The 25,345-nt window shown below is 39.5% G+C and overlaps 3 protein-coding genes across 3 annotated transcripts; 1 reads left to right on the top strand and 2 right to left on the bottom strand.

Annotated features, from left to right (window-relative positions):
- The first annotated feature begins 8,629 nt into the window (after positions 1-8,629).
- LOC104249546 (loganic acid O-methyltransferase-like) lies at positions 8,630-11,441 on the top strand. The gene is made up of 3 exons (XM_009805989.2): positions 8,630-8,731; positions 9,718-10,350; positions 10,880-11,441. Exons 1-3 carry the CDS (start codon positions 8,630-8,632, stop codon positions 11,216-11,218), a joined length of 1,074 nt encoding a protein of 357 aa, XP_009804291.2. The 3' UTR covers positions 11,219-11,441.
- A 5,061-nt stretch (positions 11,442-16,502) lies between these two features.
- LOC138881298 (uncharacterized) lies at positions 16,503-17,124 on the bottom strand. The gene is made up of 2 exons (XM_070161512.1): positions 16,699-17,124; positions 16,503-16,538 (listed from the first exon to the last, which is right to left on the bottom strand). The coding sequence occupies exons 1-2, from the start codon at positions 17,122-17,124 to the stop codon at positions 16,503-16,505; spliced, it is 462 nt and encodes a 153-aa protein (XP_070017613.1).
- A 699-nt stretch (positions 17,125-17,823) lies between these two features.
- LOC138881297 (uncharacterized) lies at positions 17,824-18,225 on the bottom strand. Its single transcript, XM_070161511.1, has one exon. The coding sequence runs from the start codon at positions 18,223-18,225 to the stop codon at positions 17,824-17,826; it is 402 nt and encodes a 133-aa protein (XP_070017612.1).
- Positions 18,226-25,345: the final 7,120 nt, after the last annotated feature.

Here is a 25,345-nt window from a genome sequence, read left to right as displayed (position 1 = left end):
GTATCCCAATCATGGAAATAACAACCGGGGATCTCTTGGTATCCTTAATATATGTTAGGGATCTCTTGGTATCCCGAGGATCTATTGGTATCCTAAATATATGCGAGGCTTACCTCCCAACGTTCACGATCAGCTACCATCTCATCTAAATCAGAAAATCGACCACCAAACCAAACCTTTTGTGCATATGACTCCCTTGGAGGTTCCTCTCCTTTGAATTCCCACACGAACGGGCGCATGTCCTCAATCGGGGGCCTCTTTTGCTCTCTCCCTAACTAGTGCATGACGCGTAGAGGCGCATAGGGTTGGAAACCCATGAGTATGAAGAATGGGAGATACGTCGACATATGCATGACCCTAGCAGAAGGGAACCAATAATAGTTCCAAGTTATTCTATCAGCATTCAATGAACCAAGTAATTTCTGCCAGGCCCTCACCCCCTCTAGAAGATTACAACTTGCGACCCTGTCTGGGTAGCATCCAATGTAATTCAACCAGTTTTCATTGAAATTTATTACTATTGGATGATGATAAAGGTGCTTTATGAACCACATCTGCAACAGAATGTTGCATCCCTCGAAGTAATCTTCACCCTCTTGGCAGCGGGTCAAAGCTCGAAAAATATCTCCCAAAATCATGGGAAGAATGGTATGATCCTCGCTACTTTGCAAATATGAGACCACCGCAACCAATCGAATTCTGATGCGCCTACCACGCTCTGGAAAGACCATGACCCCTAGAAATGATATCATGAACGCGAAGATTCTCAACTCCCTCCAAGCGTCGTAACTCAACTGGTTGACGAATTCTATGCCCGAGAAATTTTTGAACCCTTTCTCGTCCCCAAACCTGTCATAGAGATATTCCAACGGAACCCAACCTTCGTTTAAGCAAACCATTGGAATTCGACGGAGACATAATTTCTTTAAAAAGTTGCTCACACCAACATTTCTCGGAGCAGCAGGCTTTTTCCCACGAAGGTCTCTCCCCAATCCGGTGAGCCCACCTAACTCTTCCAATGTGGGCGTCATTTCGCAATCTTTGAACCTAAAGACATTGTTCGCGGGGTCCCAATAACCCACTAGAGCCTCGATTAAATTTCTATTAGTCTTAATTCCCATTATGTTTGTAAGGAACTTGAGGTGCTTAAATACTTGATTTTGTTCCCATGTAGCAAAACTAGCCCACCAATTACAGAGAATACTCGAGGTATTATCTCTGATCAAGAACATAGGAGGTGTCTCGTCCCTTACCCTTTTCTGACTGCTTCTTTGTGGAGAACTCATGGTGATCCTAAGAGTAAAATAAAAAGGGTTAGGACTTACCTAAACTATATGCAAATTATGATCATTCATTATTTTATTTTATTTTTTGGCCAATTTAGGACTCGATCTATATTTTTTAATTACAATATATATTTTGAAATTACCGGACACAAAAGTTGAGATGATAAAAGCAGAAAAATGGTTATTATTACAAAATGGCCCTTTAATACTTCCATAGAAGGCATAAAGGATGTCTCAGCAAAAAACAGCCAAATATAGGAACAAAATGATAAAAATAGACAAAATAAAAAATAAAAAATAATTATTTTTACGAAAATAACCCTTTGCTACTCCTATAGGGGTTAAAAAGTTGTCTCAGCAAATATAACCAGACAAAGCTAGATAAAAATGGCTACTTTTTGCAAAAACAGTTTTTCGGTACTTCTGGAAAGGTTTAAAGTTGCTTCGACAAAAATGGCCAGTCATAAAGGCAAATGGTAAAAGGTGAACAAATATGGATAAAGTAACTACTTTTACAAAAATGGCCCTTCGGCACTTCCCAGGAAGATTTTAAGGTTGTCTTGGCAAAACAGCTGAAGCATAAGGGCAAGACAGTAAAAGCTGACAAAAATAGGATTTTTTTTTTTTGAAACATGTGGGCTGAACCCGATGGAGGTTGTCTACGTATTTCACATCCGGTGAGAATCAAACTCGCGTAGTTTAGTGAAACTGGGTACTTTTCTCTTTTGATTTTTATGAAAATTAATCTTTACACCTCGTGCCAAACTACTAAATTTTTTTTTTAAAAGGTTATTTGCGCTAAACTATGAGAAAGACTCTTTTTTTTTCTTTTTTCTTTTTTTTTAATGATTCCGCTTCGCCAATTTTCTAAAGCCGGTCGACAATGCAAGTAAGCCTTCCAAATGATGTATCAAGTAGCACATACGTTAACATGATGGTCTCAAATAGGATACCTGTCTTATACGGACCCGGCCCCTGTGCCGAGTTTTGCTAAGTCAAATGCATGTGATGCACATAGAGCGAACCTACTAGGGAAATCCGGTACGAGGTTTGTTCTTCTAGGTTTAAATCCTGGTGGAGAAGGTATCTAGACTGGCTTACTCGAGCGGACAACTCGAACCGAGGAGGGTCAGTGTACCGGTAGCATTGCTTTCCGGCTTAACTGGTGGTGCTCCCCGCCTAAAACATGTGTGACTAAAATCCTTCACCGGGTGACAAGCACCTCGGCTATCTCAAAGAAAGCGGGCTATGTCAAGCAAATGCCCAATTTTTAATTTCAAGAAGACTCAGAGGGGGTGCGTGAGAAGACAGTTTATATGTACAGTTCAACAATATCGAAGCAGTAAAAACTGAACAGGCAGCACATTAGGCACAGATAAATCACAATATATACAAAATTAATAAAGCTAAATAAAAAGTCAACATGTATAAGCTCGAATTCTTAAAAGGTCCCCAGCAGAGTCGTCAGAGCTGTCACACCCATTTACTACCCCTCCAAAAGATAATGTGTGTTATGGATTGTGGGTTAAAGAGTTTTTTTCAATTAAAGTGACAAATTTGAAATAGGGATTATTTTGTTATTCAGAGTCGCCACTTGCAATTGATTTTTGGGTGTTCCAAGTCACCTTTTATTTGATCCCTATTCAAAGGAAAGTTTGACTCTTTTATTATTGATCTGCGAAAACAAAGTCCGGGTAAGGAATTTTGTTGACCGGGGAAAAGGTGTAAGGCATTCCCCGAGTCTCGTGGTTCTAGCACGGTCGCTTTATTGACTATATTTGGCTTATACTATTTTTTGGATAACTTGTGTTTTATTGGTTCTCATCTTTTACCTATGTCCGCTTTATCTCTTGATTAAAATTATGAAAAACAAATTATCTTGAAATAAGTTACGCGTTCTAATACTTATTTTGTTACATATCACAATTATGCCACGGAGACCATACACATAGCCATGATATTTAATTATTTAAAGCGCACCTAAATAAACTAGCGCACTTGAAGTATTTTCCTAAACTAATTTAAGATTATTGTAAGGCCAAAAGTTATGGAATTGTTTGTGGAAAAAGTGTATGATTTTAGATATTTGAATAAATAAATTATCATATACCAATACCCTACATCCCAACAATTGAAGCCTAAACTTATCAGTGTCCAAATCTTCCAAATTTTTAACAAGTTTAAATACTATATTTTCAGAAACATGATTAAACATATAACATTTAAGGATTGATTTACATTATTATTTATAAAATTTAAAGATAAATAAATAAAATTACATAAAATAAGATTAAAAAAAAAGGAAGAATAAATCTTTTAATGCAAGATTTCCAATTAAATGAGTCTCCAAGAATATGTACAATAAATCAGACAAACGCCAAACAAGCATAAGCAAAGATGATCATCAAAGCCGGTGAACAGAGCTCCAACGGAATCCTCGACCTCGACTGTTAACACCACTCTTTGGCGTGTAAAAGGGGATGTTTTGAAGTATTTTTGTTGGGTTTTGGAGTGTTGAATTGCTGGAAATTTTCGAAAGAAAGAGGAAGAAAGATTAACACGAGTAGAAATTGTCGTAGCGTAGGAGAAGAAAAAATGTGTTTCTCTCAATTCTCCCCTCTCTTTTCTCTCCTTTCTCCCTTTTCTTCTCAGATTTTCTCTTCTATTTATAGCAAAATTTTCGAAATTTTTCAGAATTATTTTTATTTTTTTAAAAATATTTTATTATCTTTTAATTAAAAGAAATCTCACTTACAATTTGCTTTTCTTTTTTATAAAAAGAAATCCCACCTTTATTTACTTTTATTTTTTAAATTCTAACTTTAATTACTTTTATCTTATTTAAAATCTCACTTTTTTTTTACTTTTAAAAGAGGATTCCACTTATTTTACTTTTCTTAAAAAAACAATCCACTTTCTTTTGCTTTTCTTATAAAAATTCTACTTTATTTTACTTTAATTTTTTTTAATTTTCAGCTACCTTTATATTTATTTTTTAATTCCAACTTTCTTTACTTTTTATTTTTAAAAAATTTTCACAAAACTTTACTTTTAATTTTTCACTTTCTTTAACTTTTCAAAAGAGAATTCCACCCACTTTTACTTTTATTTATTTTTTATTCCATATTGCCCTTTTTCTTATTTTTTATATCTCACCCAAAAATTAAAAAAAAAATTAATATTTTTCGAATTTTTTATTATTTTAAAAATAAAAATAAAAAATAAAATAATAGTAATAGTAATAATTCACCTTTTAAAATTTTGTATTTTTACCCTATAATAAAAAGTGTAACAAAGCTAAAAATTGTAGGTTAAAACCCCTAAAATATTTACATAGAAGAAGTGACAAAAAATTAAATATTGTCAAAAATTAGGTGCTCACAGCGTGAACTAGTACGCGAACACGAAGAGTAGAATTGCATAGCTAAAACGCGTGAGGGGGACACGAACGCGATGAGGGATGAAGCAGAGCTTCGCGAACGCGAGGAGTGTTGCGCAGACGCAAAGAAGAATTTCCACGTGGTCAGCAGCAAAGCTTCGCGAACGCGAAAGGCTGCTCGCGATCGCGAAAGAGGATACCAGAAGCAGAAAACAGCAGTTCAAAAACAAGAGAAAATGACTCGTACCCCATCCGAAACACACTCGAGGCCCCCGGAACCCCATCCAAACACAGAACAAGTCATATAACCTAACACGGACTATCTCTAAGTCTCAAATCACATAAAACAACACCGAAACATCGAATCACACCAAGAATCGAACTTAGGAACTTTTCAAACCTTCTAACTTCCAAAACTCGTGCCAAAGACTATCAATTCAACCCGGAATGACGCCAATTTTTGCAGACAAGTCCAAAATGACATAGTGGAGCTGTTCCACCTCTCGGGATCACATTCCGACCTCGATATCACAAAAGTCAACTATGGGTCAAACCTCCCCATTTTCCAAACTTTGACTTTTCCAACTTTCGCCGAAACACCTCAAATTACCCTACGAACCTCCAAATCCTAATCCGGACGCGTTCCTAAGTCCAAAATCACCATACGATGCTATTGAAATCACCCACGACTCATTCCATGGCCGTTTATTCAAAAGTCCAATTCAGGTCAAATTTTCACTATTTAAACTTCCAAAACTAGGTTCTTTCTTCCAGTTCAACTCTGATTCATCCGGAAACTGAATCCAACCATGCACACAAGTCGATATACATAATGTGAAGCTGCTCGAGACCTCAAACTATCGAATCAGGAGAAATTGCTCAAAACGACCAGTCGGGTCGTTACAAAAACCCAAATCCATCATTCCACAGTTATCCATACAAGTACTGAAATCAAGACTTGTATACTCATTCTATGTGGTCTACCACCTTTTTTCTCATCTGGGTCTAGAATGACATTGAAATCACCCCCAATTCACCATGTACCATTCACCTGGAGATTAGTAAACTCTAAGTTACGCCACAGTTCTCTCCTTTCTTCAGGAGTGCATTTAGCATACACTGTTGTGATATAGAGATCACTTTTAGCAGCCTTATAATGCAATTTGATGGTAAGTTGTTGATCATGATTGTTCAAAATAGTGGTCATGCTGTTGCCTGACCACATGATCCAAATATGACCATTAATATTGGAGGTATAATGTTGATAGCCAAGGAATCTCCTACACCTTTTAATTTGATTAATATGGCAAAAGGTTCTAGAATGGAAACAAGTTCCACCTTATAGATGGTAATATTTTTTTTAATCTTGGTTAAGCTTTTTTGGTATTGACTCCCCTAATGTTCCAAAACATTGTACTTAATCATGGAAACAAAAATCAAGTTAGCATGAGTTTCCTCCTTTAGGAGATATAGTATCTTTGTTTTGGTTCTTTTTTCCTTTTTTCTTCCCTTTTTCTTTACCTCCTATGACCTAAAAGGATCCTTCCTTTGAGTCTGTTTGGAGTTGGTCTTCTAGAATCATGACTGTTATCCTATTAGGGGAGGTCACTTCAATTTGTTTGCTTATAACATATTTGTCTTGTTTTGGATTGGATTCTATATTGATATCAACTACCATATCGATCCCAGGAAGATTTCTAATCTCTGAAGGAACAGTTGTTGATTCATTGACATAATCTCTCATTGTAAGAGCTTTCTTTCCTTCTTGTCTTTTCTCTTGATCTCCATTTTTATTTGGATCACTATTTTCTTGTATCGATTCCTGATAAGCTTCTTTAGCTTCACTGTTATTGGTAGACCCAGTGTGATCCTTACTGCTTGGATTTTTAATAGAGGTATCTTGGCTATTGGCAGATCTAGTGTGACCCCCCTTTCGAATGTTGCTTGACTGTTATGTTCATTCTTAACCTCTTCATGTTCACTTTTCTGATTCATATTTTGTAAAGCCATAGTGATCTCTTTGTTGTTCTTCTTACCCTTGTTTGTAACATCAGACAGATTGATCATAGGCTTGAAAATAACTTTAGACTTCTTCTTGGGCAATTTCTTGTGTTTGCGCTTCTTAACTTTTCTGCTGGTTCTATCTTTGATATTTTTTCCACTTGATTATATATCTTATTGTCACTATTTAGAGCATTATTTATAGCACTGATATTTTCGGAAACATCCTATTTGTTATCAGTTTTATTTTCTTTTGTTTCATCCCTCTGATTTGCCATAGTTTTTTGAGCTTCCAATTCTCTATTTTCATCAGCTTTCTTCTTTCTAAAGCTCTACAGTTGATCATATTGTGTCCCAGCTTTCGACAAAATTTACACTATTTTGACACATTAAATTCTATTTTTTGCACAAAACCTTTCTGAGGGGCATTATCATATGTCTGTCCCACATAAATAGAGTCTGGCTAGTCTTTAAGCATGTCGATTTCGACTCTGACTTTTTCCATGCTAGGCCTCGTTCTTCCTCTAGTAACCAAATCTATTTCAAGGGGAGTACCAATTGAACTCACCACTTGTTTTACATAATTTCGTGCGTGCATATGAAAAGGTAAAACAGGAAGGAGGACCCATACCGGAGCAATAGGCAAATCCTCTTCAGTTTTCAAATCAGAGGACCATTTTTGCAGCCACATCTGTTGTCCTTCAATTTCAATCACCCTTCTGAACCAAACTATGTTAAAGTCTTCTTCATTGGTGAAATCTAGAAAAACATTATAGTTGTCATAAACCCCAATCTTGGCAGAGCCCTTAATCGAGATTAATTCCTTAAATTTTGACCTAATTTTGTCAATTTTGGCCTTGGTTTGAGGAATCTCCCAACAATTGTGAGCTTGCATTCTTCTGCCATAACACCATAATGATTTGTTGCCTTGAAAAGAGCTGCTAGCATTCCATTATGAGTGGTGTGAGTAGCTATAACTGATTCCTGCCATGGCGATTTTGGGGAGTCGGTACATTCGAGGTGGAGATGACTTTGGTAGCATAGGACCCATTTGCATCTATAAGTTCAGTACGTTGTTTCGCCGTTGTGTTTGGAGTCGATTGACCTTCCAGACGCGCCGGAGTGGCCCGTCCGGCGGGTCCATCGGTAGCCGTGTGTAGAAGACGTCGGTTAAAATATAGCCATTGTGGGTCTGGTTTAGAGAGAGAAGAGAGAGAATTTTCTTAATGCGCTACGGTATAATGAGTTCTATACTGAAAATCTTAAAAGTTGAACTCATTAAATCTAAATTCGGAATTTATCTTTGAATAGGTACTCGGATCAGCACATAGTGAAGAGGCGTTAGCGTCTATTCTCTTAGTTCCCACTGGATAAACCTTGTGTAAGAGAAAAATACCGTCCACGGCCAATATATTTGAAGAATAAACAAGGAAAAATAAAAACCGTTGTAGAATCATGCAACATGGACCTGAGAATGACAAATGCAAAAATGTTATAAAAAGAGACATTTAATAACTTGATATGTGTGCCCTAGCTACTTTGTATGTGGTTGGGATATTATAATATTGCCAGTGAATGCAGGATAATGTTTTGCTGGGGAATTGCCACTGCAATGTGGGGTACTCTTGGTTCAGAATATTATATATTGTCATATTGATGATTAATTTTTTCGCTTCTCCACTGAAAAGGAATGAAGAAAGGTAGGTTACGTTGCTTTTCTTTCTCCATAACATAACAGAGGGAGAATTACGTCGTGGCCAGCCTTCCAACCAAAATACAGTACATATTTTGGTGGAAACTTCCCCAATTAACTTAGCATATTGAAATAATAAAATAAAATAATTATTGGCAGCAGTCATCTTAGAGTTGTTGCCTTGCAAAAAGGGAATCTGTGTCCCACTCACTCTATCCACATTTATATATATATAAGCAACAACTGTGGGGAGAAAAAGGAAAGCTTATAATGAAGAAAAAGTATCAAGCTTTAGACAAAATGCAAAGATATTATTTCCCAATGAATGCTGGTGATGGTGCCTACAGTTACTCCAGAAACTCCCAATTGCAGGTATTATATTTAATTTCTAGCTTAGCTTAACTGTTCTGAGAAACATGGAACGAAAAATATCTTGAATCCAGTGTTTAAAACATATATAGCTTTGTAACAAATAAGAATTTTCAGTCTTGCATGTGAACGTATTCTTTTTCACATATAGCTAGACAACTGCCTAAGCAATTTTACTATATAGATTCTTGTAATTCGAGTATATATTTACCAACAAAATCAACAACTACAACAACAACAACGATCAGTAAAATCTCACTAGTGAGGTCTGGGGAGGGTAGTGTGTATGCAGATCTTACCCCTACCCTGAGGGAGGAGAGAGGCTGTTTTCGAAAGACCACCGGCTCAAGAAGACGAAAAGAGACAATATCAGTACATAACATCATGAAAATGAGAAAGTAGATGCAAAAGAAAAACCGATAGAAATTACATGCACATGGCGCTATGAAAAACGAAAGAGTAGTAAGGCTCAACATTGCCACTAGCTGACTTCGATAGAAACCCTACCATACTAGCCTTACAAAGGTACGAAGTAAGGAAAGACTCAACTATCTCCTAATCTACAACCCTAGTACTGGACCTCCACAGCTTCCTATCAAGGGCCATGTTCTCGGAAATCTTAAGCATCGCCATGTCCTGCTTGATCACCTCTCCCCAAGACTTCTTAGGCCGTCCTCTACCTCTTCTCGTTCCCTCCAAAACCAGCCGCTAACACCTCCTTACAAGAACATCTAGACTTCTCCTTTGTACTTGTCCGAACCATTTGAGTCTCGCTTCCCGCATCTTGTCATCAATGGAAGCCACGCCACCTTCTCCCGAATATCTTCATTCCTAATCTTATCCATCTAGTGTGCCCGCACATCCACCTCACCAAAAATAGTACGTAACAAATTGCTCACATGAATTTTAGATATTAGATGTTGGTGAATTAGTATGCATGATAAAGCTGCAAATTCTTAGTCAAACTTATGTGTGTTTGTCAACTGCAGAAAGAAGTGCTAGATGGTGCTAAAGAGATGATAAGAGATGCAATTGCTGAAAAGCTTGACATCAAAAGCCTGTTATCAGCTTCAATAAACACATTTCGTATTGTAGACTTGGGATGTTCAGTTGGACCGAACACTTTCTCAGCTATGCAACATATTATACAAGCTATAAAGGACCAATTCAGTACAGATTCCATTAATATTGTTCCTCAATTCCAAGTATTCTTCAACGATCATATCACCAATGATTTCAATACCCTCTTTCGATCCCTACCTGCCGATAGGTCTTATTTTGCATCAGGAGTTCCAGGGTCTTTCCACCGCAGGTTATTTCCCTCAGGATCGATCCATTTTGCACATTCATCTTCTGCTATCCATTGGTTATCTAAGTTGCCAGAAGAGTTATTAGATGAGAAATCCCCTGCGTGGAATAAGGGATTGATTCACTATGTAGATGCCCCAAATATTGCAGTAGTTAACGCTTATGTTTCTCAGTTCGACAACGATATGGAAGTGTTCTTGAATGCAAGAGCTGAGGAGATTGTTCCTGGAGGAATAATGGTCCTAGTTTCGCCATTTTCAGGTTATCGTCTCCTCAAATTTTTCGGATCAAGTCTTATTGATATGGTCAATGAGGTATATTATGTACTCCATGGTTTTGCAAAGATTGATATCTGATACTCTCTCCATTCCATTTTATGCTGACACATTTTCTTTTTTATGTCTCAAAGAGTCACATTAATTTCCATATTTGAAAACTATCTACGTTTATCATTCCCATTTTAGCTAGATTTAATTATTGTGACCTATTTCAGATAAAAATTGAACTTTTTATGATGAGAGTGAAATGCGAATGGATATGTGAAACTCATGAAAAACTAGTTAGTTTTGAAGAAATTGACACAGAGATGGAGCTCCACTGCTCAATTAATGGAGCGGTAGATTAGGGCACACGCAGAGAGAAATATTCAAAATGTATAATGACAGCCTTTTATAGACTGATACAGGCTGTATCCTCACGTGCACGACATGTGCAACTAACCACCTCTAATAGTACTAACTAGCTCTAACAGTTATTAGGCAAGCTAACTAATCATTTATTATTTCAATAAGTGTTAGTCGTATATTTGGAATTGAGTTTTCTTTCTTTCTCACATATATTCAGGGAATGCTAGATGAATCTCTAGTTGACGCATTCAATGTGCCAGTGTATTTTCCCTCTCCTGAAGACATGACTAAAGTGGTGGAGAAAAATGGCTGTTTTAGCATCGAGAGAATAGAGTTGACATATCCCCAATCAAAGCTTGTAGATGAGGCTGATGCAAAGAGTTTAATGACAAACCTAAGGGCTGTTTTGGAAGGAGTTTTTATCAATCACTTTGGAAGTAAAATCGCAGATGAAGCTTTTTCGAGGACTATTCTCAAAAGTGAAGACATCTCTGCATGGATGAAAGCTAACTACGAGAAACCATGCCAATTATTTGTCGTTTTGAAGCGTAAATGAATTTCTGTGGAGGATTCTGATTACGAAAAGGTTGAGCATAAAATGTCATTTAATTTTTAATAGTTTTATCATTCTCTCGAGAATTGCTACTACTAAAACCATGTTCAAGTTAATTTACTCATCTAAGATATATGCATGGCTATAGCAGATTTGATGAATTGGGGATAAGAGCTTATATAATTCAAGCAATTATTGAATGCATAAGTCAAGAAGCTGTTGGTCATCACTCTTTTGTTATATTTAGAGGTTTCACGGTCTATCTCGAGGCCAAAAACTCCACTCTTCCTTACTCTCTTATAAAAAGAACTTTACATATATATAAAGACAGTTAAAAATTAGGCTAGCTGCTAGATTCCCACATTAAGACACATAAGAAATAAAATGATTTAAATTAAATCTTGTCATTACCAGATTTTTATCCAGTTACTCTTTGGTAATCATCACTCAAGAACAAGTTAGGAAATTAATCGATAAGAAGAATTTCTACCATTTTCAAATATAAAAAAAGAAAAAAAAAACTAAAAAGTTCTAGGTGGACGAACATACACATATATATTGCATGCTAGCTTGCCTCTCTATTCCAAGTCCAAATATACGCTACAGGAAAAGAGGTCTTTAACGATCACTTCTTTATGAAAGGAAATTAATTCAGTCGTTATATGTATGCTTATAGCAGCCAATATTTATTCCGGCCGTTAAAGTTATCTTTTACTGTATTTTTTATGAGGGAATAATTTTCGGTCTTTCAAATTGTGTCCCCTCGTTATTACATCTGAATAAAATGAAAATTTATGTGCTAATTATTCCCTCCTTTTTTTCCTCAACAACTGTCCGCCCATATCCCCCAAATTAATCAAAAAAACCCTAAAATCTCCCGCTCTAATGTTATCCCAAAACATGTACACCAAATTCAGCAAAGAGGATGCAAAGAATTACGAACAAATATGCCCTCACTGCAACTGCCCGCTACTCCATCGGCAAGTTCTCAAGCGATTAACACTATATATATATATATATATATATACAGAGCAAAACTCAACAAAAAATCACAAAACGATTTGGTCTTCTTGCTGTACGCAGCTTATAATTTGTGTGTTTTGTGATGAATCTGTGTTAACGCTAATAGATGGGTTTTGTTACTTGATGTGCTAATACTTGCTTTGTGGGTTCTGTCACCGCAGCTTATACGATTTGGTCTTCTTGTTGTGTTTTCTTGTCAAGGTAAACTCAAGTCGCTAAATTTGTGGTTGTAATTATTGTGAAATTGGGTCTTTTTGTTATCTCTCTGCTTTTCAAATTTATATGATCATTGTTCTATTTCCAGTATATTTCTTGCAATTATTCAATGCACAGAACCAACTGCTTTCCATCAAAGTTGTTGTTTTCCTCATCTTCTGCTTTCTCTACCATTTTATGCTTCTTATTATAATGCACGATAAGTAAATTTTTCGGATTCTTAATCTGTTATAGTTTGCGAGAGAGGTCCTATACGTGTTGCAGCTAGAAATTCTTATAAGGGGATTCAGAATTTACACCTAATTCAAACTTTTATATATGTACAAAAATTTATCTCCTATTTGCACATTATAATTTTTCGGCGTAGTGAATTCAATTGAATCACTTGATTACATGTGGCTTTGCATTGTGATGATAGGCTATAATTACGTATTTTAGTCGATTATTACACTCTAATTTACTACACTTTAGTCGAGTTGGTGTTTTAATCGCTAGTGTCTTGCACTAATTGTGTATTTTATGCCTTGTAGGAGTGATTCCGAGCTATGTAGATATTATGGAATGAATTCAAGTGATTTGGAGCTTTGAAGTTTGAGTAAAAGCCCAAGGAATTAAGCCGGGATCGTGTTTGGGGATCAACGGATAATAGTTAGAACGAACGAAGAATCGAGTAGGCATATTGCGCACTGTCTAGTAAAATGGACATAACCTTTTTCTCAGAACTCCATTTGGGCTCCACAATATATGGTTGGAAAGCTAACTCAAATGGCTACAACTTGCATGTTTTACGGTTTCCCAAATTTCTAGCAGAACAGGGTGAAAAGTGCGCATCGAGAGCGCAGTCGCGCTCAAGCCGTGCTCAGGCTGCGCTCGTCAGGCAGAATCAAAGTGGATATGCGCGGTCCAAGCGCGGCCGCGCATGTCCTATCCGGAAAATGTGTCCTTTTTCGCATAGGAGAAGGTGTAACTGTTTGGGCCCAACTCTACTTGGTATATATACATGGATAAATAGTATTTTAAGGAGGTTGGACAGACTTTTGACACAGATTCGACCTAAGGAGGCAGAGACACAAAAGGAGCAAGGCGGGGAATTCTTCTACGAGTTTTTCCTTCCTCTTCCTATTTTTCATTTTTGATTATGACTTTTTTTATTGTAGTTTTACATACTATTATGAATAGCTAATTTGTTATCTAGGGTTTTGATGGAACCTGTTGTAGGATAAATTCCTTGTTATGTTTTTATATAATTGAGCCGTAGTATTTTCTCTATTTGTTCAACTATATTATTCTTGTGGTTGATTGAAGGACCCTCAATTAGCTGTGCCTATTTAGTATGTATTACTCGGGAGAGAGTGCATATTTAGGTAATTGTTGAACAACATCACTTCTGACGTATGTGAGGAATCAATAACCAAGGGTTTAAAGGTGGGATTAGGGATAACGAAATTGTCACGACCCCGGTTCGCCCTCCGTGAACTATCGTGACGGCACCTAGTCTCTACGACTAGGTAAGCCTAACAATGCAGAAAATAAACAAAAATTGCGGAAGAAATAATTAAAACAGAAATAGTAAAATAAGATAGTGTTTAAGATGTCGCTCGGCATATACAATAACAACTCTCGAAGCTAACAACATTTCCCAAAACCCGGAATCTCATGAAACACAAGCTTTTGAATGTCTAAAGTGTCTAACTCCAGAATATCTAACAAAGAAAAGAAATACAGAAGATTTAATACTTAAAGGGAGGATAGAAAGGGATTCTTCGCTCTGCGGACGCGGTAGATATACCTCGGAGTCTCTACAAGCGCCTCGTCTCAAGCGTGATAAGTCTGAGTGGAAGTACCTGGATCAGCACATGAAAAACATGCGCAGAAAGGGCATGAGTACACCACAGCGGTACTCAGTAAGTGCCAAGCCTAACCTCGGTGGGGTAGTAACGAGGAAGGTCAGGGTCCTACTGAGGTTAAATAAAATAAAAGTATAGAATAAGACAGTATAAGTAAGTGTAACAGTAGGAAATAACACATGATAGAAAGAACAATCATCAATTATAATAGAGACAAGATAATCACGGTAATAACAACCGGGGATTTCTTGGTATCCCGAGGATCTCTTGGTATCCTCAATATATGTTAGGGATCTCTTGGTATCCCGAGGATCTATTGGTATCCTCAATATATGCTAGGGATTTCTTGGTGTCCCGAGGATCTCTTAGTATCCTCAATATACGTGTTGGGGATCTCTCGGTATCCCGTACTTCAGTTCTAATCAAAATACGTACAAGGGATCTCCCGGGATGTCGTCCCGTAGTCCCAAAATAAAGTACACAGCAATAACACAAAGAATACTCAATTAAACTCAACTTCATACCAAGGTAAAACAGGTAATTCTAACCTAGCATGCTTCACATAATACAATTAAGGCAGTTTAAGCAAATAAAGCAATTAAGTCAATTAGACATGCTTCTCTAAGCTAGCAGCAGGCTTAAATTTCAAGTAATGTAAGCAGGAAAGGAAAAACACAATTAAAGCTACTTTACTGAAAATAGGATTTTCAACAATTAGCACAAGTACGCACTTGTCACCTCACGTACAAGGTATTTCAATTATCACAATAGCAATCCTAAGGGGAACGTCCCCCACACAAGGTTAGGCAAGCCACTTACCTCGAACCAGCTCAAAATAAACCTGAAACTACGTTCTTGCCACGATTACTCGACTCTAAATGGCCCAAATCTATTCAATTCAATTGCATACTGTAAATATAACTTCAAGTAACTGATTCCACAAATAAATTCTAAGTTAATACGCAAAATTAGGTAAATGACCAAAATGCCCTACGGGCCCACATCTCAGAATCGGGTAAAATTTACATTTTAAGAATCCTCATACTCTCACAAGTCTAGCCATACCAAAATTATCCAAATCCAATGACAAATTCCCAATCAAAACTCGAATTCTATGTCTAAGAATTTTCTTCCAATTTTTTCCAAATTTTCGAAATTAAATGATAAACTCATGATTAGTTTAATGGGTTACAAGCAAAAAGGAGTTAAGAATCGTTACCCAATCGATATCTCTAAAAATCCCTCAAAACCTCTCTCAAATCCGAGCTCCCAAGCTTAAGTTTTGATAAAAATGGTCAAACCCTCGTTTTTGAAATGTTTAATACTGCCCAGGTAATCCTTAATCGCGATCGCGGAAGCTTCCACGTGATCGCGAAGAGAAACTTCACTGGCTCCCAAATTAACTCTACGCGAACGTGGAACCCCTCACACGAACGCGATGCTTTAGCTCCCTCAGACCTACGCGATCGCGGTTGGCTTCATGCAACCGCGTAGAGAAACACTTAATTCCATTGCCGCCTTATTTCTTCCACGTGAACGCGGCCTAGCCTACGCGTTTGCGATTCAGCACTGCCCATAACTACGTGTTCGCATTCCTCTTCATACGAACGCAATGAGAAAAATTTCCCTCTGCCTCATCTAAGCCTTCGCGATCGCGAAGAAGAAAAGTCTGCAACAAAAACCAGCAAAAATCTGATCCTTCTCCAAGTCCAAAAATGGTTCGTTGAGCATCCAAAACACACTCGAGGCCCCCGAGACCTCAATCAAACATGCCAAACAATCCTAAAACATAATTCAAACTTGTTCCAACCTTCGAAACGCTCAAAACAACATCAAAACACCAACATCGGATTCAAGCCTAAGAACTCCAAAAACTCTCAATTTACGCTTTCGATCAAAAAGTCTATCAAACCTCGTCCTAATGACCTGAAATTTTGCGCACACGTCACACTCAACACTATGGAACTACTCCAATTTCCGGAATTCCATTCTGACCCTTAGATCAAAATCTCACTATCGAACTGAAAACTCTAAAAGTTCAACTTTCTTCATTTCAAGCTTAAATTTAGCTACGGACCTCGAAAACAAAATCCAAACACACTCCTAAACCCGAAATCACTCAACTGAGCTAACGGAACCATCGGAATTCCATTTTGAGGCCGTCTGTTCCGACTACGGTCAAATTTCTAACACTTAAGCTCTCATTTAGGGACTAAGTGTCCCAAAACTCTCCGAAACTAAAAAACAAACATCCCCACAAATCAAAATAGCAAAAACAAACACGGGGAAAGCAGTTAATAGGGGATCGGAGCGTAAATTCTTAAAACAACCGGGCGGGTCATCACATCCTCCTACACTTAAACATTCGTTCGTCCTCGAACGAGCATAGACACATACCTGAAGTAGTGAAAAGATGATGGTAACGGCTGCACAACCCTGCTCGGTCTCCCAGGTCACCTCCTCGACCTGCTGACCCCGCCACTGAACCCTCACTGATGCAATGTTCTTTGACCTAAGCTTTCTAACCTGCCTATCCAATATTGCCACTGGCTCCTCAATGTAAGATAGGTCCTTGTCCAACTGGACTGAACTCAAATCCAACACATGCGACGAATCACCGTGATACCTCCGGAGCATCGAAACATGAAATACCGGATGAAGTCCTACAAATCTTGGAGGTAGGGCAAGCTCATAAGTAACCTCCCCAACACGCCTCAATATATCAAAAGGGCTAATAAACCTCGGACTCAATTTCCCTTTCCTCCCAAATCTTATAGTGCCCTTCATAGGCAAAAACCGAAGTAGAACCCGCTCTCCCACCATATAGGAAACATCACGAACCTTCCGGTCCGTGTGACTCTTCTGTCTGGACTGGGTCGTACGGAGTCTATCCTGAATCACCTTCACCTTCTCCAAAGCATCCTGAACCAAATCTGTGCCCAATAATCTAGCCTCACCCAGCTCAAACCAACCCACTGGGGATCTATACCGCCTACCATATAAAGCCTCATACGATGCCATCTGAATGTTGGACTGATAACTATTGTTGTAGGTAAACCCTTCCAATGGCAAGAACTGATCCCAAGGCTCTCCAAACTCAATCACACACGCACGGAGCATATCCTCAAGAATCTGAATAGTGCGTTTGGATTGTCCATCCGTTTGAGGGTGAAATGTTGTGCTCAACTCCACCCGAGTACCCAACTCATGTTGTACAGCCCTCCAGAACCGTGATATGAACCGAGTGCCTCTATCTGAAATGATGGAAACTGGAATACCATACAGACGAACAATCTCTTGTACATAAATCTCCGCCAGATGCTCCAAAGAATAGGTAGTACACACAGGAATGCAATGCGTAGACTTGGTCAGCCGATCCATAATCACCCAAATAGCGTCGAACTTCCTCAAAGTTCGTGGGAGCCCAACTACAAAGTCCATGGTGATCTGCTCCCACTTACACTCCGGAATATCTATCTGCAGAAGCAACATATTCGGTCTCTAGTGCTCATACTTCACATGCTAACAATTGAGGCACCGAGCTACAAACCCAATTATGTCTTTCTTCATCCGCATCCACCAATAGTATTGTCTCAAATCCTGGTACATTTTCGCGGCACTCGGATGAATGGAATATCGTGAACTATGGGCCTCCTCTAGAATCAACTCCCGAAGCCCATCAATATTCGGTACACAAATTTGACTCTGCATCCTCAATACCCCATCATCTCCAATAGTCACATCTCTGGCATCACCGTGTTGAACCTTGTCCTTGAGGACAAGCAAATGAAGGTCATCAAACTGGCGCTCCCTGATACGATCAAATAATAAAGACCGAGAAACCACGCAAGCTAGAACCCGACTAGGCTCCAAAAGATCCAATCTCACAAACTGGCTGGCTAAGGCCTGAATATCCATCGCCATGGGCCTCTCCGTTGCTGGTAAATAAAGCCAAACTCCCCAAACTCTCCACTCGGCGACTCAAAGCATCGGCCACCACATTGGCCTTGCTCGGGTGATACAAAATAGTGATATCATAGTCCTTCAGCAGCTCTAGCCATCTCCTCTGGCGCAAATTAAGGTCCTTCTACTTGAACAAATGCTGCAAACTCCGATGATCAGTATAAATCTCACAAGGCACACCGTACAAATAATGACGCCAGATCTTCAAGGCGTGAACTATAGCAGCTTACTCAAGGTCATGGACATGACAATTCTTCTCATGTACTTTCAACTGTTTGGATGCGTAGGCAATCACTCTACCGTCCTGCATTAATACCGCTCCAAGGCCAATCCTCGAGGCATCACAATAGACAATATAAGACCCCGAACCTAGGCAATATCAAAATTGGGGTTATAGTCAAAGTTTTCTTGAGCTTCTGAAAGCTCGCCTCACACTCTTCTCTCCACTAGAATGGAGTACCCTTCTGGGCCAGTCTGGTCATAGGTGTTGCAACGGATAAAAAACCCTCAATAAATCGATGGTAATACCCCGGCAAGCCAAGAAAACTACGGATCTCTGTAACTGAGGATGGTCTGGGCCAACTCTGCACTGCTTCCACTTTCTTTAGATCCACCTTTATCCCCTCACTAGAAACCACGTGACCCAAGAATGCCACAGAATCCAACCAAAACTCACATTTCGAGAACTTAGCATATAACTTCTTCTCTCTCAAAGTCTGAAGCACAGTCTTCAGGTGCTTCTCATGATCTTCCTGACTCCAGGAATACACCAGAATATCATCAAAAAAGACAATAACGAATGATTCAAGATATGGTCGGAACACACTGTGTATCAAATGTATAAAGGCTACTGGGGCATTGGTCCGCCCGAATGACATAACAAGGAACTCGTAATGACTATATCGAGTTTTGAAAGCAGTCTTCGGGATATCTGGCTCCCTAATCTTCAACTGATGGTACCCTGAATGCAAGTCAATCTTAAAAACACTCGTGCACCCTGAAGCTGGTCAAACAAATCATCAATACGAGGCAAAGGATAACGGTTCTTCACTGTAACTTTGTTCAATCAACTGGAGATAATCAATGCACATACGCATAGAACCATCATTCTTCTTTACAAACAAGACAGAAGCACCCCAAGGTGATACACTAGGCCGAATAAAACCCTTATCAAGCAATTCCTATAACTGGTCCTCCAATTCCTTCAACTTAGGAGGAGCCATACGATACAGAGGAATAGAAATGGGATGAGTTCCCGCCAAAAGATCAATGCCAAAATCAATATCTCTGTCGAGTGGCATGCGCAAAAGGTCAGCTGGAAAAAGATTAGAAAAATCCCGTACTACTGGGACTGATTCAACGGAAGGGGTATCAATACTGACATCTCTCGCATAAGCTAGATACGCGTCACACCTCTTCTCAACCATTTGCTGAGCCTTAAGGAAGGAAATAACTCTACTGGGAGTGTGATCTAAAGCACCCCTCCACTCAACATGCGGTACACCTGGCATAGCCAACGTCACGGTTTTGGCGTGACAATCAAGAATAGCATAATGGGGCAACAACCAATCCATGCCCAAGATAATATCAAAATCAATCATGCTGAGCAACAATAAATCGGCTCTGGTCTCAAAATAACTAAGAGCAACCAAACACGACTGATATATGCGGTCCACAACAAGAGAATCTCCCATAAGAGTAGAAACATAAACAGGGGAACTCAAAGAATACCGGGATACACCCAAATGAGGATCAAAATAAGAAGACACATAAGAATAAGTGGAGCCTGGATCGAATAGAACCGATGCATCTCTGTGACAAACCAGGACAATATTTGTGATGATAGAATCGGAGGCAATAGCCTCGGTACGGGCATGAAGGGCATAGTATCTGGCCTGGACTCTCCCTCTAGGGCGACCTCTACCTCCCCGACCTCCACCTCTAGCTGGCTAAGTAGGTGAGATAGCAACTGGTGCTGTGATCATAGACTGAGAACTCTGTGGAGCGCACTGTGGCTGAGAAGTCTGTGGGGACGCACTCCTCCCCAGTCTAGGGAAATCCCTCACCACATGACGTGTGTCACTACACTCAAAACAAGCTTTGGGAGAACGTGGTGGCTGTGACTGGCTCGGGCCAGGTCTACTGGACTGACCTCTGAAAGCACCCCGCGCAGGAGGCGCACTAGATACTGGAGGTGCATAATAAGGCTCCTGAGGCCTAGGAGGAGCTGGAATACCACTGGCTACTGGAAGAGCTGAATGAATAGGGCGACTCATATAACCCCTACCATGACGACCTGCAGCTGGGGCACGGACACCAGAATAATGGCCTGACTCTCGAGACCTCTTGGCCTCCCTCTCCTCTCTCTCTCTCTCTAGCATGCATACCCTCAATCCTCCTAGCAATACTGACCTCCTACTGATAAGAAATATCCATCTCCAACTCATGAGTCATGCTAGACCTGATGCTGGGAATAAGCCCCTCAATAAACCGGCGAACCCTCTCGCGAATAGTAGAAACCAAGGCTGGTGCATGTCTAGCCAAAGTAGTGTAACGGACAGCATACTCTGAGACAGTCATAGCACCCTGGCGCAAATGCTCAAACTCTGCGCGTCATGCGTCCCTAAGGCTCTGAGGAACATACTCTCTCAAGAACATGTCTGAAAATTGAGTCGAAGTCAGGGAAGCTACCTTATTCGAACTGTCTAACTCATAAGTACGCCATCACTCATAGGCAGCACCTCGACACTGGAAGGTAGTGAAGGAAACCCCGCTTGATCCTGAAATAGCCATGGTACGGAGAATACGGTGGCACTCATCTAGAAACCCAAGATCATCCTCTAATGCTAGACTACTGAATATAGGAGTCTTATACTTCTTGAACCTCTCAAGCCTCCGCTGCTCATCCTCGGAAGTCGCTGCCCGATCCTCGGGCTGATCAGGAACAACAGGTTGTACCAGAATAATCTCTGGGACCTGATCAACATGCACTCGCTACTCAGGAGTGCGGGCGGTGGGAGTTTGTGTTCCTCCCCCGACCTGAGATGTAGCTGCAGTAAGGGGAAGCAGCCCTGCCTGATCCAGAGTGGTGCATATGCTCATGAACTGTGCTAGAGTCTCCTGAAGTGCTAGAGTAGTAGTAACAGTAAGCGTATTAGATGCCTGGGCTCCGACTGGAACTGCCGATAGCTCCTTGGTGGTAGCTCGAGTGGGTGCTCTAGCTGCACCGCGTGCGCGTCCTCGGCCTCTACCGTGGCCCTGGCCTCTAACGACTGCAGTAAGGGACGCGGGTGCCTGATCATCTCGGGTTGCACGTGTCCTCACCATCTGTGAGAGAATAGAAGACAGAAGTTTAGAGTTATGATATCAAAATCACGTACGACAAGGACTCAAGTGAAGTGAAATTTTCCTAACAGTTACATAGCCTCTCGCAGATAAACACAGACGTCTCTGTACCGATCCGCGAGACTCTAATAAACCGGCTTGTGATTCATGACTCCTATGAACCTAGAGCTCTGATACCAACTTTTCACGATACCGGTTTGCCCTCCGTGAACCATCGTGACGGCACCTAATCTCTACGACTAGATAAGCCTAACAATGCGGAAAATAAACAAAAATTGCGGAAGAAATAATTAAAACCGAAATAGTAAAATAAGATAGTGTTTAATATGCCGCTCGACATATAAAATAACAACTCTCGAAGCTAACAACATTTCCCAAAATCCGGAATCTCATGAAACACAAGCTTTTGAATGTCTAAAGTATCTAACTCCAGAATTTCTAACAAAGAAAAGAAATACAGAAGGGTTAATACTTAAAGGGATGATAGAAAGGGACTCTTCGGTCTGCGGACGCGGTAGATATACCTCGGAGTCTCTACAAGAGCCTTGTCTCAAGTGTGATAAGTCTGAGTGGAAGTACCTGGATCAGCACATGAAAAACATGCGCAGAAAGGGCATGAGTACACCACAGCGGTACTCAGTAAGTGCCAAGCCTAACCTCGATCGGGTAGTGACGAGGAAGGTCAGGGCCCTACTGAGGTTAAATAAAATACAAGGTAGAACAATATAGAATAAGACAGTATAATTAAGTGCAAAAGTAGGAAATAACGCATGGTAGAAAAAACAATCATCAATTATAATAGAGACAAGATAATAATGGAAAGGAATACAGCTCACACAGAAATAACAGCCGAGGATCTCTTGGTATCCCGAGGATCTCTTAGTATCCTCAATATATGTGCTGGGTATCTCTCGGTATCCTGCACTTTAGTTCAAATCAAAATACGTACAGGGGATCTCCCGGGATACCATCCGCAGTCCCAAAATAAAACACACAGCAATAACACAAAGAATACTCAATTAAACTCAACTTCATTCCAAGGTAAAACACGTAATTCTAACCTAGCATGCTTCACATAATACAATTAAGGCAGTTTAAGCAAATAAAGCAATTAAGTCAATTATACATGCTTCTCTAAGCTAACAACAGGCTTAAATTTCAAGTAATGTAAGCAGGAAAGGAAAAACACAATTAAAGCTGCTTTAGTGAAAATAGGATTTTCAACAATTAGCACAAGTATGAACTCGTTACCTCACGTACAAGGCATTTCAATTATCACAATACCAATCCTAAGGGAAATGTCCCCCACACAAGGTTAGGCAAGTCACTTACCTTGAACCGGCTCAAAATCAACCTGAAACCACGTTCTTGCCACGATTACTCGACTCCAAATGGCCCAACTCTATTCAATTCAGTTGCATAATGAAAATATAACTTTAAGTAACTGATTCCACAAATAATTTCTAAGCTAATACGTGAAATTAGGTAAAATGACCAAAACGCCCTCCTGGCCCATGTCTCGGAATCGGGTAAAATTTATATTTTCAGAATCCTCATGCTCTCACGAGTCTAACCATACCAAAATTATCCAAATCCAATGACAAATTCTCAATCAAAACTGGAATTATAACTCTAAGAACTTTCTTCCAATTTTTTCCTAATTTCCGAAATTAAATGATGAACTCATGATTAAGTTAATGGGTTACAAGCAAAAAGGAGTTGAGAATCGTTACCCAATCGATATTTCTGAAAATCCCTCAAAACCTCGCTCAAATCCGAGCTCTCAAGCTTAAGTTTTGATAAAACTGGCCAAACCCTCATTTTTGAAATGTTTAATATTGCCCAAGTAATCCTTAATCGCGATCGCGGAAGCTTCCATGCGATCGCGAAGAGAAACTTTGCTAGATCCCAAATTAACCCTACACAAACGCAGAAACCCTCACGCGAACGCGATGCTATAGCTCCCTCAGACATACACGATTGCGGTTGGCTTCACGCGACTGCATAGAGAAACACTTAATTCCAATGTCGCCTTATTTCTTCTACGCGAACGCGGCCTAGCCCGCGCGTTCGCGATTCAGCATTGCCCATAACTACGTGTTTGTATTCCTCTTCACACGAAAGCGAAGAGAAAAATTTCCCTATGCCTCATCTAAGCCTTCGCGATCGCGAGCATGCTCGCGCGATCGCGATGAAGAAAAATCTGCAACAAAAACCAGCAAAAATCTGATCCTTCTCCAAGTCCAAAAATGGTCCGTTGAGCATCCGAAACAAACCCAAGGCCACTGGGATCTCAACCAAACATTCCAACCAATCCAAAAACATCATTCAAACTTGTTCCAACCTTCGAACGCTCAAAACAACATCAAACACCAATTTTACATCGGATTCAAGCATAAGAACTCCAAAAACTCTCAATTTGCGCTTTCGATCAAAAATGTCTATCAAACCTCGTCTGAATAACCTGAATTTTGCACACACGACACACTTAACACTATGGAGCTACTCCAACTTCTGAAATTCCATTCCGACCCTTAGATCAAAATCTCACTATCGAACTGGAACCTCCAAAAATTCAACTTTCGGCATTTCAAGCCTAAATTAGCTATGGACCTCCAAAACAAAATCCGAACATGATCCTAAACTCGAAATCACCCAACGGAGATAATGGAATCATAGGAATTTCATTTCGAGGCCGTCTTCACACTATTCCGACTACGGTCAAATTTCTAACACTTAAGCTCTCATTTAGGGACTAAGTGTCCCAAAAGTCTCCGAAATTCAAAACCAAACATCCCCACAAATAAAAAAAAAGCAGAAACAAATACGGGGAAAGCAGTTAATAGGTGATCGGGGCATAAATTCTTGAAACGACCGGCCGGGTCATCACAAAAACCTTGGGTGCGATCTAAGTGAGCTGTAACTAAAGCCAGCTAGCGTAACTCGGGAGAGTATGTCTAGTAAATTGTCATAATTACTTGGTAGAGAATTACAACATGAAGAGCGCTCATGATCGGTAGAGAATACTTAGGCAAAATTATAAAAGACATAGTAGGAAGGATTCCAACAATTGGGGAAATCATAACTCTAGACCTCCTTAATCTTTTCTCCAACCTGTAGTATCTTTAGTGTTAATTTATTAATTTAATTTGTTAGTTAGTTAGTTAAACACAAGAATCTTAATATCTATAAGTTAGGAATTGTTCAAGCTTGTATTCTTGGTGATAGTGAACAACTATAGCTAAGCCTTAGTTCTCTGTGGGATTCGACTCCGCACTTGTAAACCAGATTATATTTGCAACGATTGCTTTGTCCTTTTTATAAGGCACAGTTGGGCATGATCAAATTTTGGCGTTGCTGCCAGGGAAGTAAAGGTGTAGTTGTAGGTGTACATATTTCTAGGTTGCAAGTTGAATTATTATATTTGTTTCGTGTATTTGATATTATTTATTTTTAATTTTTTTTATTTTTGATCTGAGAGACATGGCATCTTGGAATTATGAGAGTTTTGATGTTGGTAATTCTACTTTTGATCCTTGTTATGCATATTGTGGAGGAAACCACGCACGGCAAAATTATCAAAATATTCTCGAGAGCGAGTTATGTGCACCAACTCAATCTTATTTGTGGAATGTGTGTGATATGTGTGGTGGTCAAGATGGTCACTTTCATGGTTGTGCTTACATTTCTTATCTTCCCCCAACTCCTTACTTTGATGGTTCTTCTTTTTCTTGTG

The sequence above is a fragment of the Nicotiana sylvestris genome, chromosome 11 (assembly GCF_000393655.2).
Source record: "Nicotiana sylvestris chromosome 11, ASM39365v2, whole genome shotgun sequence".
Taxonomy (NCBI): domain Eukaryota; kingdom Viridiplantae; phylum Streptophyta; class Magnoliopsida; order Solanales; family Solanaceae; genus Nicotiana; species Nicotiana sylvestris.
Note: the sequence above shows the minus strand (reverse complement) of the source record. Positions and strands in the feature narration are given on the sequence as shown.